Source organism: Lissotriton vulgaris, unplaced genomic scaffold (assembly GCF_964263255.1).
Source record: "Lissotriton vulgaris unplaced genomic scaffold, aLisVul1.2 SCAFFOLD_1148, whole genome shotgun sequence".
Classification (NCBI taxonomy): domain Eukaryota; kingdom Metazoa; phylum Chordata; class Amphibia; order Caudata; family Salamandridae; genus Lissotriton; species Lissotriton vulgaris.
The window spans coordinates 98,383-115,734 of record NW_028250791.1 but is presented as its reverse complement, the minus strand read 5'-3'; the positions used below and the strand labels follow the sequence as shown (position 1 = coordinate 115,734).

General features: G+C 44.4%; 1 protein-coding gene across 1 annotated transcript in view; it reads left to right on the top strand.

The window, feature by feature from the left end:
* The window catches only part of LOC147663110 (vomeronasal type-2 receptor 26-like), a 190,950-nt gene extending 177,776 nt beyond the window's left edge, over positions 1–13,174 (top strand). Inside the window, exon 4 of the mRNA XM_086950670.1 lies at positions 12,267–13,174. Within this exon, the coding sequence (XP_086806796.1) occupies positions 12,267–13,174 (908 nt within the window). The remainder of the gene's footprint in view (positions 1–12,266) is intronic.
* The last annotated feature ends 4,178 nt before the right edge of the window (positions 13,175–17,352 follow it).

The window sequence follows — 17,352 nt, the reverse complement described above, 5'->3', positions numbered from 1 at the left end:
AGCTGTTGTTGCCCACTTATCTGAGTTTCCTGCATTGATTAGGTACTACTTTGCGATAAGTCAATTTCAACATCACTGCTCGTTATGCGTTGGACTCATGATTAGACTAGCTGCCTCTGCGACAGACATGGGCTTGGGCCTAGGTTGGTGGGGTGGGTCACTGATGCGGGGGTTCTGCTCCCAGCTTTCTCCCCTGACGCCACTGCTGCAGGTACAATTTTCAGTTTCCCAAAAAAGGTCTTGGGCGACATACTGGTCTTGGTAAGTGGCAGTGCCTTCTCACTGTCGACTTTCTTGGTACTGGACCTGGTACCTTTCTTTGGTGCCATCTCCAAGAAATCAGCAGCACACAATGGCACAAGCTGAAGAGATTTCTGGGATCACACGTCACTTGACGTCATGCGCAGCAGAACTTCTGTCTGGCAGTACAATGGGTGATGTTGTTGTCTCCTCTTTTGTGCACCTGAAAGCAAAGAAGCAAGTAGAACTTCAGTGAAACGTGGCATTCAGTGTTGTGGTTCAATTACTACTAGTACAAACAAACAAATATAATATATAACTTAGTGTGTTGTCACACTTGTTAGTGTTATTAATATTAATAAATGTATTACCTCGGTTATTAAAAGAGCATGACAATACAGTGAAGCTATTTGTGAGACTTCGACAACAAGGGCTTTCATGGTGTACTGTACACTCAGGAAGGATAGGAAAGAAGAACAACAACAACAAAAATACAAATGTAAAGGAACTGGTTTGGTATTGTACATCACGTGGGATGAAGCATTCAGGGAGCTGCAGCTGACAATGGATGGAAGGAGTAAGCGAAGAGGAACAAAGGAAAGACATGCAGGCCTATGTCAAAGGCACACTAACTACCACCACAAAATGGCCCCCAGTCACATGGTCAATCGCAGTCACAACAAGCAGGAGGCCTGGAAAACAATGAACTCAAGCAGGCCTATATGGACACGGGGAGGCTCAGCTAAGGGAAATGCTGGCCCACTATTACAAACACACTCACATACTGGCCAGACAAAGGAGGCAGTCTAAACAACACAGTTTAATGCGACAATGCCGACACAAAAATGCACAGGGCTAAAAAAGGTTTGCAAGTCATACAACAACTACACATGAAACGAAGTGAAATACCGAAAAAAAAACATTTTGCATTTCAATCCAATGCCATTCATGCCCTAAATGATGTTTAAATTCAACTGACACCACATAAACAGTTGCTTCATGCACCCATGAGTAGTTCTGGGTCTGTTGGCTGGAAAGCCCATTGGCAGACAATGCCACATAGTGAATCAATTCAAATCAATGACATTGCAAATTTATTAGAAAATGCAGTGAACTGTGCTGCATTTTTTGCAGGATAAAAGAAGAAAAAATGCATGCAAAACAACAACAAGGCATGGCCGCCACAAAGAAAGCTTGCAGGCTTAAAGCAGTGGCATACTGGCTGCCTTCACAATATGCCTGCCAGCCACCTGGCCAGGCCACACCACAACAACAAGAAAGGGAAGACAGACAATGTCGGCCTATGGTAAAAGCACACTGGCTGCCTTCACAAAATAGCCACCAACCACATGGCTAGGCCACACCAAAACAACAAGAAAGGGAAGATAGACAATGCAGGACTATGGCAAAAGCACACTGGCTGCCTTTTCAAAATGGCCAACAGCCACAGGGCCGCTCTACCACAACAAGAACCAGTAATCCAAGAGTAACAAAAGAAAGATGTGTGGGCCTATAGCAAAAGCACACTAACTACCAGCACAAATGGCCACCAACCACATGGTAACTCACAGTCACAAAAAACAGGAGGCCTGGAAAACAATGAACTCAAGCAGGCCTATTACAAAATGGCCTCTGGACACACAGAGAGGCTCAGCCAAGGTAAATACTAGGCCACTATTACAAACACACTAACACTCTAGCCAGACAAAAGAGGCATGCTAAACACCACAGCTTTAACACCTTCGAATCTCATGACGAGCTCAGCTCGTCATGAGCCACGGTGCTCGTGTGCTCATGACGAGCTGAGCTTGTCATGGCCTATAGAACGCTCGCACGCTGGGCTAATTCCTCTGCTGTGCGAATGTTCTAAAGAAACGGGTGTGGTCATGACGAGCTCAGCTCGTCATGAGCACACAACCGCCGTGGCTCATGACAAGCTGACCTCGTGCGCGCCCCCCGCCACCAGCACAGCATGGGAATTTGCCCAGCTGGGAAGGGGTTAATGCAGCAATGCCAAAACGAACACAACAACCACACATGAAAAAAGTGAAATACTAAAAAAACACGTTTTGCAATTCATTCAAATGCCGTCTGTTGGACCTGGTATCATTGGTGTGAGTCTCCCTTCCATTTTTTCTGATTGCCTCCCCTGTTTTTGATCTGTTTGGTGGTTTTAGGTGCTTTCGGCACTGTGCCACTGCTATTCAGTGTCACTGTGCAAGTGCTCCCTATGTTAAATTGATGTACTAATTAGTGACTCCATGATTGGGTTATTTGATTTACTTGTCTGACCCTAGTACAGTGTGCCATGTGTGCCCAGGGCTTATAAATCAAATGCTGCTGGTGGGCTTGCAGCACTGGTTGTGCCACCCACAGGAGCAGCTTGTAAAGTGTGTCTGAGGCCTGCCATTGCAGAGACTGTGTGCAGTCTGTGACTGCCATGTCGACTTGGCAAGTGCACCCACTTACCTGCCCTTAAACCTTCCCTTTTCTTCATATCAGACTCCCCTAAGGTAGGCCCATGGGCAGGGTGCATTGTAAGGATAAGGTAGGACATGCCCTGGTGTGCGTGGCATGCCCTAATAGTGAATAACAGCCATTTTCCTTTTTCACTATTGCAAGGCTAGCTATTCCTGATAGGCCAGAATGGGCAGTTTGATTATAACATCTTATAATCCTAACTGATTCAGGGAACTAGGTAGAAATTCGAGTTTAGTATGCCTCGACTCAGAATGATAAAATACATATTTTAGTGAAGTTGGTTTTAAAAGTCTGTTTGAAAATTCCACTTTTAGAAAGTAGGTATTTTCTTGCCTATCTATCCAAGTCTGCCTCTGCTAGGTTTTGCATTCCTTGTCTGGAGTTTGAGTGACAGGGGATTGGGGATTCCATGAGACAGGAGAGTCAGCACAAGGCTGAATAGGGAGATCTGCATGTAGATGGATGGGAAGATTGGTACCTGGGACATGAATAGGGCTGTGCCTTCCCTCCACAATGCTGGCTCCACCTCCTGTGGTGTGTCTCATGTCACTGGCCTATACTGTGAAAGGAAAGAAGGAGTCGTGTCAACAAAGTGCTCCAGGACTGACCAGAACTGATTTGGACTAGGCAAAGGCCTCTCTGCCTTCAGAGAACAAAGAGAATATAAGTATAAATATGGAGACCCAGACCCTAAGACTTTAGATCATTTCTGGGAACAAGACAAACCTTTTGCCAAGGAGAAGAACCAAGGAAGCTGCAGGAGTTTGGACTGCCCCTCTGCCAGTGTGCTGTTTGCTGGGTTGGCCTGCAGTAATCTCTTCATTGCCAAGAAAAGGAGAAGAAACTTTTAAAGAACTTTCATCATCTTGCAGAATGTTTCTCCAGGGGGTTGAACTTGTGCTTGCCTCCTGCTGAAGTCTCGGGCTCCAAGACTTTACCACCAGCTCCCCTCTGAATTTCGTTGCTGGGAATTCTTTCTGCAGAAGCCTGCGTGTCGCTGGGAGCTGGAAGCGTGACTCAATGAGAAGAAGCTTATCGCTGCCGCAGCTGTTGTCATCGCATCGCTTGAAAAGTGTGCCGCCGCTGCATCCCGAGAAAAGCGTGTCTTTGTCGCAGCTGTTTGCCATTGCATCACCGGAGAAGCGTGTCGCCACCTCAATGGCCGCCGTCGCATCAACGGAGAAGCGTGTCGCAGAGCCTGTCGTGGCTCCAAAGTACAGAGTTGGCCGCACAGCTGTCGGGCGTGCACGCATCGTCTTCACGTCGTCGCATCAAGGGCGCCATCTTATTGCAAAATACCGGATCATCGCATCGCATTGAAGCGCCATCTTGTCGCATCGCAACCGGAATGCATCACGAGAATCTACGCATCACCTCCTCTCTGGTAAGGACCGAGACGCATACCCTACTCGGCGCGAGCATTGAGGTGCGATGCATCATCTCCCCAAAAGAAAGGAACCAACGCATCTCCATTCCTGCAAACCTTTTATTTGTTTTGCGTTTCGCATCCAGGTGCTTTTGTGAGAACTTTGTCGCATTCATCATCATCTTGAATTCAGTAACATCTACCATCTTTAAGTCTATTTTAAGTACAGTATTGTGGATTTTTTGTTGTTTATGGTCTTGTGATAAGTCTATATAAAGAATACTTATATTTATAAAAACTGTGTGGTGTCCATCTGTAGTGTTTTCACTGTATTACTGTATGTGTTCACAAATGCTTAACACACTACCTCTGATAAAAGCCTGTCTGCTCGTGCCAAGCTACCAAGGGGGTGAGCAGGGGTTATCCAGTTGTGTAATCCCCTTTCCCTGACTTAGAAGCAAGGGTCCCTATTTGGTCAACTGTATATATCATTGCCAACTGGAGACCCCCAGTCCTTATGCGTTAGTCTGCAGCTCTGGGAGGCCTCAGGGTAGCCATGCGTGATACAAGTCCAAATTCATTCATTCATTCAGTTCTAACACCATCCATGCCCTAAACGATGTTTAAATTCAACAGACACCAAAGTAACAGTTGCTTTATGCACCCATGAGAAGCTGTGGGCCAACAGGCTGGAAGGCCTATTGGCAGACTACTGGGCTAGTGAATTAAAATAAATATTGCAAATTATTTTTAAGATTCTTTATTAGAACTTTAGGTAGCGCGAACTAGACCCGAGGCATCAGTTATCAGAGCGCTTTACATGAGCACCAGTTTCATTACAGATGAACAAATTCAATTTTGTTAGGCACTGGGTGATTAAGTGATTTGCTCAAAATCACAGGATGTTGAGCGCTGTTGCCCAGACTCGAACCCGGTTCCCCAGGTCGGAGGTGGACAGCTCTAGCCATAAGGCTACATCCTCTCCTTTTTTATTTAAAAAGTTGGAGAAAATATAGTGAACTGTGCAACATGTTTCCTTTATAAAAGAAGAGAAATTACTTACAAAGAAACAACTTGGCTCCTACTGAAACTACAGGCCACCAACCACAATACATTTTTGAAAAACTATGAAAAGTGCAAAAACATGTAGGTGCAATGCCCCAATCAAACAAACAACACCAATTTTCCAACTCACTTGTGAAATTTTAAATTCAAAATTCCTCAAATCCAATTATATATGATGCCGCAGACACAAAGAGTGCTCCTTCCAGCTCCAAATCCAAATGAAAAGTGAACCAGAGATGGACAAAGCACTGGGAGGAGCCTGCTGGGCAGGGACTGGAAACTGGAGACTCTGAGGTACTTAGAAAAAGTACTTCTTGCACTAAAAAGTACAGCCAAATGTCAATCTGAGGAGTTTTTTAAATCCAAATTGTCATTTCAAGAAGGTTTTGATGCTGCTAGGGAGAAACCAGGTTGCAGATTCTGCGGGTTTGGGATCCCGTTCTTCTCAAAACTTCCGCCGGAAGTCCGATTGCTTTCCTCGAATGATGTGTTTGCGATCGCACACTCTCGCGGGACCATGCGGCTGGCTACCAAATCTCGTGGCACTCACAAACTGATGGCAAATCTCATCGGTGATCGAAGGCACCTAGTAAGTCACTGCCACTCACGTGAAAATGCATTTTGGGCAATCAAACACACAAAAAAACCTCTGCTCCATTGTGGAGTGCAGCTTTTCAGACAACTCGGCGTTCAACGCTGAGTTGCCAAAATCCGCAAACTAGCAAGCAGAGTGGAGTTTTACACCCAGGGTTAGTAATTACCATACAACTCATAATGAGAGCCCATGTGTCATCCAAGACAGCGCTTTGGATCAGTAGTTGCTACTGGAGGTGCTCAAATCTAATACCACTGGCAATGACATTCAACAGCTGTTGCAGGGATTCTGCACAAACACAGAACTCTGTGCAGGAATATGGGACCTTGGTGTATAGGGAGTGATTCTTCCCACCACCTTAGTACCCACGGATCCAGGACCAACTAGCTATAGTGTCTCACTTGCTCCCCTACTCACTCCAAGAGAAACATATGATTAGCCACACCAGATCACAACACTCCCAAATCTGTCTGGAATCGCTGTAACAAGACACACCTTTTCACCCACTCTCTTGTACTTGTCCACAATAAGATTTGACAGAGACATGAAACTGTTTAAAATATTTATTTTAACCAACATGCATTAAAATGCAGTGTACGTGTCACAACGAGTAGGAAAATGCATAGTACAAATATAGTCAGCATAGCAGCTAGTCCATACATCATGAAGGCAGATGTCATCATTAACACCTTGGCTGCTAGAGGTTTTCCCCTCCTGTGCTGCAAAGTGGGATTTATCATTGTGAGCACACGAGCAGTGTACTGCATGATGAGCTGAGCTCGTCATGAGCATGGAAGGGGTTAAAAGACAATGGAGAAAAGACTATACTGCCTAACCTCCCTCCCCTTGCTAAGAAGAAGTATTATTATATAATAAAAAGATCTCAGCCTATAGATGGTAAATCTAAATCATAGGTGCTGTGTCTCTCTTCTCCGTGGAATGGTCCCTCTCCAAGTGTGTCTCACCTATTCCTTTAGCCTACTAAAAAAAACAGTACGCTGTCCAATCAACAGCTGCATCAGTATGTTTTGTCTAAGGGCTAAGGTCAGGCCAGAACAAAACAACAAGGGGCATTGCTGTTCGTCCTTGCACCTAATGGTCAGTCAAAATCCCAGGAACCTGCAGAGAGTGAACACAGCGATGAGCTCCCATGTGAAAGTAGTTATTGAAATATTGCACACAAAAAAGAAGTGTGCAAAAGCAGCAGTCCAGCTGCGAAGAGCTCATGCTAACTTAGTGGAAAACGACAATTCCCTATGGGCCACGTGACACAGCTGTGATTCATCTCACCTGCGAAATGGAACAAAACATGTGGGTTGCAGTGTTAGCCTCAAAACATGAACTTGCTGTACAAGGAGTAACTGCAGTTACCTTCATACAGTAATTTTTTGGGCAGCCTGTAATCCGAACTTAGAGGTGACTGAGAGGCCAGTGAAGCATACACAGACAAGCACAGGGGCACTCATGCATACATACATTTGCACACACACCCGGGTCCACACAAATACACTTGCAAATGTGTACATTTCTGCACACAAGCACCACAAACTGTGCTACCTTTCTTAAAAGTACCCTTCTGCTTGATCTCTTCATGTTGCTCTGGCCTACCTTGTCTCTCATCCCTCTCAGCCAAAATCTGCTGATGATTGGTGCTCCTAGGAGAAAGGAGGAGCTTTGAATCTCCCAGAGGAGGAGGGGGTGGCAAGTGTGTTTGACTGGCCGGATGGAGCAAACAGCAGCAAATGTTATGACAACCTTTCTTATTTGAATATTTTTTTTCTTTGTTCATTAAAGTCAGTAAGAGATATTTGTATCCAAATTGCATTGTGGCTTTTACTGTGTATGAATTGGTCTATTGTTTTACTGGTTTTATGCAATATTTATATATATATTTTTTTTTTTTGTTGTTGTAATTTTTTAAAGATGATTGTCTCTTTTGTATTGATTGTATAGCAATATGCTATTGTTTAACTTCAAAAATTGGTATTGTCCTAAAATGATGAAATTGGGTTGTTCATACTTTTATGATATTTTATATCGAATAAAGTCATACAACAACAATTGCATTATTAATTTGCTTTTAGATATTTACTTTTTTGAGTTTTTGAGTTTTCTTACTTGACATCTAATACTAGTTTGTCAACACATGTTTATCCCTTTTTTAATATTGTTTGCATGGACCTTAAGTCATTTATCTCTTAATAGTATTACATTGTGTGTGTTGACTCCTGCGCTCCTAGCCTATTTAAGTTTTCACATGAGACTTGGCTGAAGCTACTAAACAAAATCATACATTAATTTTCACAATAATTTCATAAAATGCCTTAAACACTCACTTTTGAAGGGAGACTTTTTAGCACACCAGTCAAAACAGAGCATCCCACCTTTGTGACTAAGGGACAGGTCTGAGCCTACACTATGGGCAAGATTCTGATGTGTTTTGGAAAGCTGCCCAACAAACTTAGTTCGGAAATGATTTCCGACCAACTCAGATCAGGAGAGTCCAACCGACAGAGTACGATGCATCCGGATGCTTCCAGATACTATTTGGTTGGACTCCCATTAACTTCAATGGGAGCATATGTACGTAACTGCATTGTAATTTGGCTCTCGGTTGAAAAGACACGTTCCCGATCCGATTCGGAAGGAGCAAATGCTGTTAGGAGATATTTTTGACTCTACTGCTGGGTATCACCAGGCAGATGACCATGCCTGTGACTCTTCCCTTCCTCTTTGTCAACTCCCTTTCTATGCTTCAGCCAGTCATGTCTACTTTGGTGAGACCGATAAGCATCTGTTTAAATTGATGAGCACATTGTTGCCCCTGCCATGCCTCGGCACATACAGTAGTATGAAGGTACTGATTCACCTTGAGGGCACATGAATCATTGTAATGGCAGGAGCTCCTAATAAAAGCATAGCATAACTAGTTCCAGTGATGGGGCCAAATAGGAAAAAGATCTGCCCCCATATGTGACAGTACGGATATGGCTGGGTTGAAGCAAGAGTTGCTCACTGGATCTGAGGTTGCACATGGGTATATACAACTGTAACTTCTTCCGTACCTAGAGTAGACTGTTTCCAAAAAGGGACTTATGTATGAGACCAAGGAGTTTAAAAAGGGTGCACTTTTTCAATCAGGAGCAAATACAAAAATGTCAGTGTGTCAGTGTGTACTCCGAAGGGGAGTGGGAAGTCAAATTGCAGATCATGCAGGCAGTTGTGTTTTGTACCACATGAGGTCTGGTTAAGAGAGCTTAATTTGCCTCAACTAGAAGGGCATTTCCATAGTCTAGGCGACATACAATAAGTGCCTGAGCAGTGTATTCCCTAGACTGAAGAGGTAGCCATTGAAAAGCTCTTGTGAACAGTCACATAATTCCAGAGCAGGTCCCAAAGATAGAATGTACTTGTTCTTTTGTAGAGATGACATCATCAATCAGTATGCCCAGACTTCTAGCTAACTTTTTTAGATCAGGGCCTGGCCCCAGTTCCAGTGGCCACCAGTCTTCAGATCAAAAGAGCAGAATTTCAGTCTTTCTTCTGTATAATTGAAGGCAATTGGAGGACATCCAGAGGGCTAATTTCTTCATACATTCCCTGAAACTGATTTTAGTAGATTCAGGAGGATATTATAAGCTGTGTGCTGTCCATAAATGAAATTACTTCAAACCCGCAAGATTGTATCACTTAAGGCCAGGGGTGCCACACGGATATTGAAAATGGTGGGGCTCAAAGATGATTCCTGAGGTACCCCCCTGTCGAAGGCCAAACCTGGGCATTTCCTCCAACACCAACCTCAACCAGTCGTTGGACTGGAACAAAATGTGAGATGTTATAGAATGCTGCTGATAGATCTAGTAGTACAAGCTTGGCTTTATCCAGGAAGGATCTAATGGTGTCCAGAACATACACCAGTGTAGTTTCTGTACTTTGGGAAGCCCGACAACCAGATTGGGAAGGGTCTAGCAGAGAGTGGGTTTACAAGAAAGACATCATCTGTTTGTTAACAACAGACTTCATCATTTTTCAGCGAAAAGGAAAAAGTGATACTGGTCTGTAATTTGCAAGGTCTGAAGGATTTGCTGCGGGTTTCTTTACAATAGGTCTCATCTTTCCATTTTGTGTGAATGTTTTTCATATTCAGGGAGTGATTAAACAGATCCATAATAGTAGGAAGGAGTCCTGGGGCTAAGGTCTCCATGAGCACGATTTGATATTTTAATCTGGACCAAGATTTGCTAAGGGGACACTACATCAAAATATTCCAGAAGAGTGGGATGATTAGACGATGAAGAAGCAGGTGAAGTCCTCCGTGCCTATGTGAGACCATTTGACAGAGTGGCATAAACTTTTGGAATTTGTTCTTCAAAACGATTGACAAGGTCATCAGAAAGAGACTGAGATGCTGGGATAGATTGAGCACATGTCAAATGTTTGGTAAATTAATTTACAATCATATATATAATTCCTTTGTCGCGTTTCCGGTGTTGTTTATTCTGTCCACTTTATGGGACTTCCTAGTTATTTTGATGTTTCTTTGGTAAATGTCTACGGCTGCTTAGTGACTTGTCTGCACAAGTTTGATTGGTTTGCGACTTGTGTTCCAACTATCTACCGACTGCTTTTTCTGCCTTTAGAGACTCTGAGAGCTAGGGAGACATGGCAATATAAGTTTTGAGGTGAGTCATTTTTTGGGAGTGATGATTTCTAATGCCTGCTTCCTCAAAATACTTAAGAGGAAGATTAATATATCTGTGAGTAATAGGGAGGGAAGCAGTAAAATATGAAGTAAAGTACTGGAGACACCTTTCTCCATGGTTCGATTTTTCTAGGTGCTACGGTTCTGAGGTCTAGGGATTCTCTCACATGGAGATGAAAATTGATAGAGAAATGGTCTGTCCAGATCTTAGGCTTTGGAGATTCGATCTGTAGGTTAGAAGAGTTTGTGAAAATTAGATGCAATGTGTGCTCATCTATGTTTGTTGGGCCTACTACATTTTGATAGAGGCCTAATGAAATGACACTGTTGCTAAGGTTTATAACGTTCACTAGTGTTTGAGAAGAAGTAACACATTTGCAAAAATTCAAAGTTTGCCTGTGCTCATTTCCTCAGTGTCCAAACATATTAGACTTTTGTGGTTTATAATAAGATATTTACCTATATAAGGGGCTGAATGTTTATAGTGGAAATGTTATTTCAAGCAAAAGAGATCTGTGCATTGAGGTACTGGGGTTCAAGAATAAGGAGAGGAGTCATTTCAAGATCTACTGCAGTGGAGGGGCCTTGATGTTTATGAGGCGCACATAAGGTCAGGAGATAAGATTGAAAAACTGGGATAGTCACATAATGTAGCAGTAGGGGCAGCATTTCCAAACCAGCAGCACCAGTGAAAATACAATATGGAGACTTTATCCAAGCAGTAGGGGCAGAATTTCCAAACCAGCAGCACCAGGGGCCAGACTGATGTTACAGGTGCAGCTACACGATCCCTTCTCTGAAGACAGTTGTAAAATTCCATCATAATCATTAAAATCTGGGTACTATTTTATTACTTGAGGACATGCCTCTGTGAAAAGGAGACACTTCCTGTCACCTGTGTGCATGCCCCTATTACAGACCATTACACACTCATGCATACTTTTATGTAGTCAGGAAGAGTGTACACACATTTTACAGACAGTGGGGGTCAGTAAAGTACAGGAGTGGCACGGTGGGTGGGGGTTTTGAATAAAAAATAAAAAAACACTTATCTGATTTCGCCCACGTCTCTCCCACATCAAATGAGTCTCTTCTGGGGACTGGGAAGCACCCAGGCTCCTCACAGCCAATGACAACACTGCAATGCATCGTTGTGATTGGTTAATACCCAGAATCCCCTGAGCCAATCATAACGCTGTAATGCAGCATTGTTATTGGTCTGAAAACCATGGTTCGGTGCTCAACTAGAGAATGGGGTCCTGGCCATGTTCTACATGCAGGCTATATTGCGGCCTGCATAGCACACATGCAAAGTGAGCATGAATGTTTGGCTGGCCCGGTCAAACATTGATGCACACTTTACAGAGTATACAACCACTCCTCCTACCTGATGTCAGGGGAGCCAAGCCTCGCCCCGCTCTAGCCTGAACATACAAAAAATAAAATGAGAATAATTTCAGTTATGATCATTTTATTTTTTTGTTAGCCTTAGCGGAGGAGCCACCAGCCAGTAATTCTGGTACTATTCCTAGGTTTGAGAAGGATTGTCTAACACGCTCAAGAGTTGGAGAGTGACCACCTCAAGCTGTCAGTTGGTCCTCAGACTGTCCTCCTGGCAGCTTCTATGGAGATGCTTGGTCAATGTGTTTTTGATAATGAGTAGTGTATGTCGCACAGACAGTACACCCACCTACAGGTGCATAGCTAGCCATAGGACAGGTCATAATAACATCACTGTATCATATTCCATTCATCTATATCATTTTCCCTACTTGAAGGCATCTTCTGTAATACTGACCAATGTTCCTTTCATGCAGATATGCCAAACTGCGTATCATGCCCTCAAGACCAGTGGTCCAATCAGAAGAGAGATTCCTGCATTCAACGGGTGGTAGAGTTCCTGTCCTATGAGGATCTGCTGGGAGTTGCCCTAACCTCCATCACAAGTTTGTTCTTCATCATCACTACTGTAGTGCTGGGAAGCTTCATTAAATACAGCAACACACCTCTGGTTAGAGCCAATAATCGGAATCTCAGCTACATCCTCCTCCTCTCCCTCATGCTGTGCTTCCTCTGCTCATTTTTGTTTATTGGACACCCTTCCAAGCTGTCCTGTCTTTTCCGTCAAACTACTGTTGGGATAATTTTCACTATTGCTGTTTCTTCAGTTTTAGCAAAAACTCTCACAGTTATCATTGCCTTCAATGCCACAAAGCCGGGCAGTAAACTCAGAAAATGGGTGGGCCCTCGATTGTCCATCTTTGTAATGCTTGGCTGCTCACTTGGCGAGGTGGTGATCTGCACTGTGTGGCTCCTTCTCTCTGCTCCATTTCCAGACACTGACACCAAATCAGAAACTGGGAAGATGATCCTACAGTGTAACGAAGGTTCTGTTGCTGCATTCTTTGCTGTGGTTGGTTATGTGGGATTCTTGGCTCTTCTGAGCTTTGTTGTTGCCTCCATAGCTAGAAAGTTACCGTCTACGTTCAATGAGGCCAAGTTTGTCACCTTCAGCATGCTTGTGTTCTGCAGCGTCTGGGTCTCCTTCATCCCAGCGTACCTGAGCACCAAGGGCAGGTACATGGTGGCCGTGGAGATCTTCGCAATCCTTACTTCCAGCTCTGGACTGCTAGGCTGTATCTTCATCCCTAAAGTCTACATCATCCTCCTTAGGCCTGAGTTGAACACCAAGGATTATCTAATGGGAAAACAAGTAAACACCTGAGACTTATAGCACAATACTGAGTGGCACATTATCGACCTGCAACAATACCAAGCGCAGAATATTGGATAGCACGGTGTCTTCAATGTAGGTATATATAAGTGTGTATTTACATTTACTATTCTTAACTTCACATCTATGTATCTTGACAACATATATGTAATCAAGGCACATCGGTGTAGAGTTAAAAATATTAAGGGGCTTATTCAAGTAGGTTTTTCGTCGCCCTTTCGCCATGCACCGGGGCCCAAGGGTGATGCAAAACCTCTGATTTATCAAGTCACGCAAGCCCACCTTGCTTTGGCCCGAGTGACTTGATAAATCCAGAGAAAACAGTGCAAATCACTGCATTATGTTACTCTACCCTGGGAGGCACTCCATGGGTGGAGGGTCCCTCGCATCCACTCATTGATTCTGAAGTATTCCCATATTTATCATTACTGGTAGACCTGGGAATGCGTCAGAATGCTTCGCCTTCCCACATGAGGCGTATCAAGGAGAAATATATGTATTTCTCCTTGTTACTTCCTCTTTCTATCTGTGCCTCATTTAGCAGCACAAATAGAAAGAGGAAAATACCTCGGGGATCGTTTTCGTGCATGAAGGTGTCCATTTCTGTACAAATGCACTCCTGCTTACAATACTGGCACCCTCACACCATGGTGCAGGGGTGGCTGCATTGGTGCCAGGCAGCACATTGTGTGTGCACCAGCACTGGGAAATGAAAATAAAATGCACCAAATAGTGTTAAGTACAGTGCCTTCCTGCCCTTGCCCTATCACGCAGTGCAGCACAGAGAGGTGACGCGCTGAGCTGCGTGAGATCCTAGTAAATATGATCCTAAATCTAGACTTACCAATGTACTTGCATTGACAATACAGTTGCAGACCCCATCCTGGCTTGATATTTTTGCAGGCCGATATTCTGCACTTAACTTTGTGCTAAAAAATCCACTGAAGAACGAGCAAATAGGTGTCATGTTGCACTGGGTACTTTCACAGTACATCATTTACACACATATAGCTTGGTATTGTACACATCACAATTTTACTGCCTTGAACATGTGATCCTTGAGGGAATACTTTATCAGCTTAGCATTCTAGCAATAAAAGCTTTACTCCTGCGAGAGATGATTTCAAATATTTTAATGTGTCTATCGTTATATTTTTGCGCTGAAACAAAAACTGCGCTTTGCAAAACTATATTTTGCTGTGCTTGTGAAAACTAGGTGCAAACTAGACATAAACTCCATTTTGAATTCCAAAGCAGCCATGATGTGCGTCTTCATATCTTCTCTGTGTTGACACGCTGTTCTTGAAGAAGGCTGGAGGAAGACTTTACAACATTTCAAGGCTCCTTCTGTCTACACTACTGTGGTCCACTTTATTTTTTTGAGATTGTAAGTGTTAAGTTTAGCTTGATTTGTACTGAGACTTCTGAATGCATTAGGTATTAATCAACTAGGGGGTGTGTGGGATGGTGTTAAATCACACTGCATTACATGTTGTATGCTCTTTGCCAATTGTGCATTATGAAGCAAACACCTAATGCTGACAATGTGATTTTCATTGTGAAATTTGCTACAAAAAGAGTTGTTTTTGGATGTGAGCCATGTCCGGTTTGCCCTGACTTTAGAGAGTGGACTCACATTAGTCTTTCTCCTGATTATGACTGAATATTTTACTCTAAAGTTTAACTTCATCTCATTCTCTTTGCTGCATTTGATGGAGTATCATGCCAATAATTACCTATATTGATTCAGTGTGGATTTTGACTATTATTTTTGGCTTCTGTATTGCACTTTATTATTAGATAAACCTTCATGCTTTCAAAACCTTCTACACGGCTCAAGTCCCTTCTTGATTTAAGGCGTATTAAATCAACTAGGCTGATTTATTTGCTGTCTGTTATCTGGGCACAATTCTTCATATGTTCTTGAGTTTATTACAGTCCTGGATCCTGCACAGGTGCTTTCTCTTAGATTATCTGATAAGATGGGGTCAACACTGTCTTTAATTATTATTAGTATTATTTGAATAGGAGGTCTGTTAGAGGCTACATTAACTGCATATTATTGGGAGGGGATGTGTTGCAGCTTCTATTGGTAATTCTAGAAATGTTCAATGATGTTACAAAAGAATGAGATGGTGTTGCCTGGTCAGCTTGAAATGGATGTCCAAGGGGATGTACCATCTGCCACAGTGTTTAAGAAACTGAATAAAAGCTCCTTCCCTTAAGCTGGTCCCATCGTGGTGCTGCAGCATGTCTTTGGGATGAGTTGGCCAGCATTACAGAAGCAGAGACAGTGCTTGATGATACTGAAGACCCACACGGGGATTGCAAGTGCTGCTTTCTTTTCTCTTTCATGATGACATAGGGGTGAAGAACAAAGCCAGTGACAAGTCAACTCATCATTGCCTCACAGTGTGTCAACTATTGTCCAGGTATTGTGTATTGTTGTGTTTCAGTGTGACAACCCTTGTTCAAGTTTCTCATAACTACCCTGAAGCTCAGTAACTATGATGGAGGTCCCTCCAGGGAGTATTTCTGTAAGGTGCAGAAGGAGTGTCCTACTCTTGTGTTACACATTGTTATCTTGTTCTATGGCATATGCTTGTTTACTATAGAAGCCTGACCGCCCCCTATCCTCGCACCTCCAGTGTGGTGATTCACCAGGAACTATATGATCCACGAGTCATGTCTACTTCAGCAACAGCCTGCATGCCTGTTCCAGGTTGCTAGAGGTGACGAGCTGGGTGGTGTTGAGGGTGGCCATCCATTAGGCCTCTGTTACTTTGTTCCAGCTGCAATCAGAGGAGCTGAGGGGCTCGGTGCAGTTAGCATATTAGCATGAGGTCATTAAGAAAACTTGTAGGCCAGATAGTCACATAACTATGAGCTGTGAATGACTATGGTGAGGTTAGCGTACTTGCCCTCCTCCAGGCAGGAAAAAGGGCAAGCAAGTGGATTCCATAAGGTCTACTGAGGGGATAGAGTTCTCTTTACTGAGGCCAGAGACCTCACATAAGGGGCAAACATGCCCTAGTGTCTAGTGCGCTTTCTACACCTCCCCCCCAGAGTGGCAGATGGGGGTATATTACCCCCACAGAGGGCAGAAAGGTTTTTTGCTTTGTTTTTTTAGGGAAACGGTCTATGGTGGGCAGCCCCAACCCCTATTCCTTTTGCCCCGGCATCTAGTGGACATTTTGACCCTCTTCACAGGAGGGCGGATTCACCCACATCTACCCACCAGGGTTCAGAACGACTGATGCCCCATTTTGCTGTGGTGGGGCATGGTCTTGCCCATGGTGAGCAGCCCCCACCCCTATCTTTAAAATAAATCTTTCCTTGGTGTCTAGTGGGCTTTTTGTTCCCCACCCCCAGGGGGGCAGATCAGGGGTAATTAACAGAAAACACCCATCAGGGGGGAGAAAGGCTGTAATCATCAAAAGTGCTAGAGGGAGCAAAAGCCTTTGCCTAAGGTGCTGCTGATGCCATCCCAGGTGTGGGTAGATCCCTGCAAGAGGATCACACTACTGTGGTGATCCCCAAGCAGGGACGCCCGCTTCCCCGCCTCTTCAGATCCGGTCCTTTCCTGCCGCTGCTTTCCTGTGGCCCCTGCACACTAATTTGCCTCCCTGCTCCCGGCTCCCAGCTGCTCCTCCCTCCCAAGCCACCTCATATGCAGGCCGCGAAGCGGCCGTGCAGCGACCACTTGCAGCGGGCGCGCCGAAGGCCTGCCTAAGGCAAGCCCGTCTGCGCCCGTCCACGCCTCGACCAGAAACCCTGGCCCCCGTGACCGCCACAACACCCGTCTCCACTACACCACCAGCACCCTCCATGCACTCAACACCGGATGATCACGCACCTGCTGCCTGGCCACCCCGAAGCGCACCCTAGGACCCTTCTCCTGCCAAAACTGCAGCTAGACCAGCATCCAGCCCGACAAACCTCCCGCTAAACAAGACAACTACCTGAGATGCATCCTCCTCAACACCCGCTCCGCCAGAAAACTCGCCTTTGAACTCTGGGACCTACTCAACACCTAAACCCCAGACGTCGCATTCCTGATGGAGACCTGGCTGAACTCCTCCTCGGCACCCAACATCGCCATAGCCATCCCAGAAGGCTTCAAGATCACACGCAAGGACCACACCAATGGAGTAGGAGGAGGTATTGCC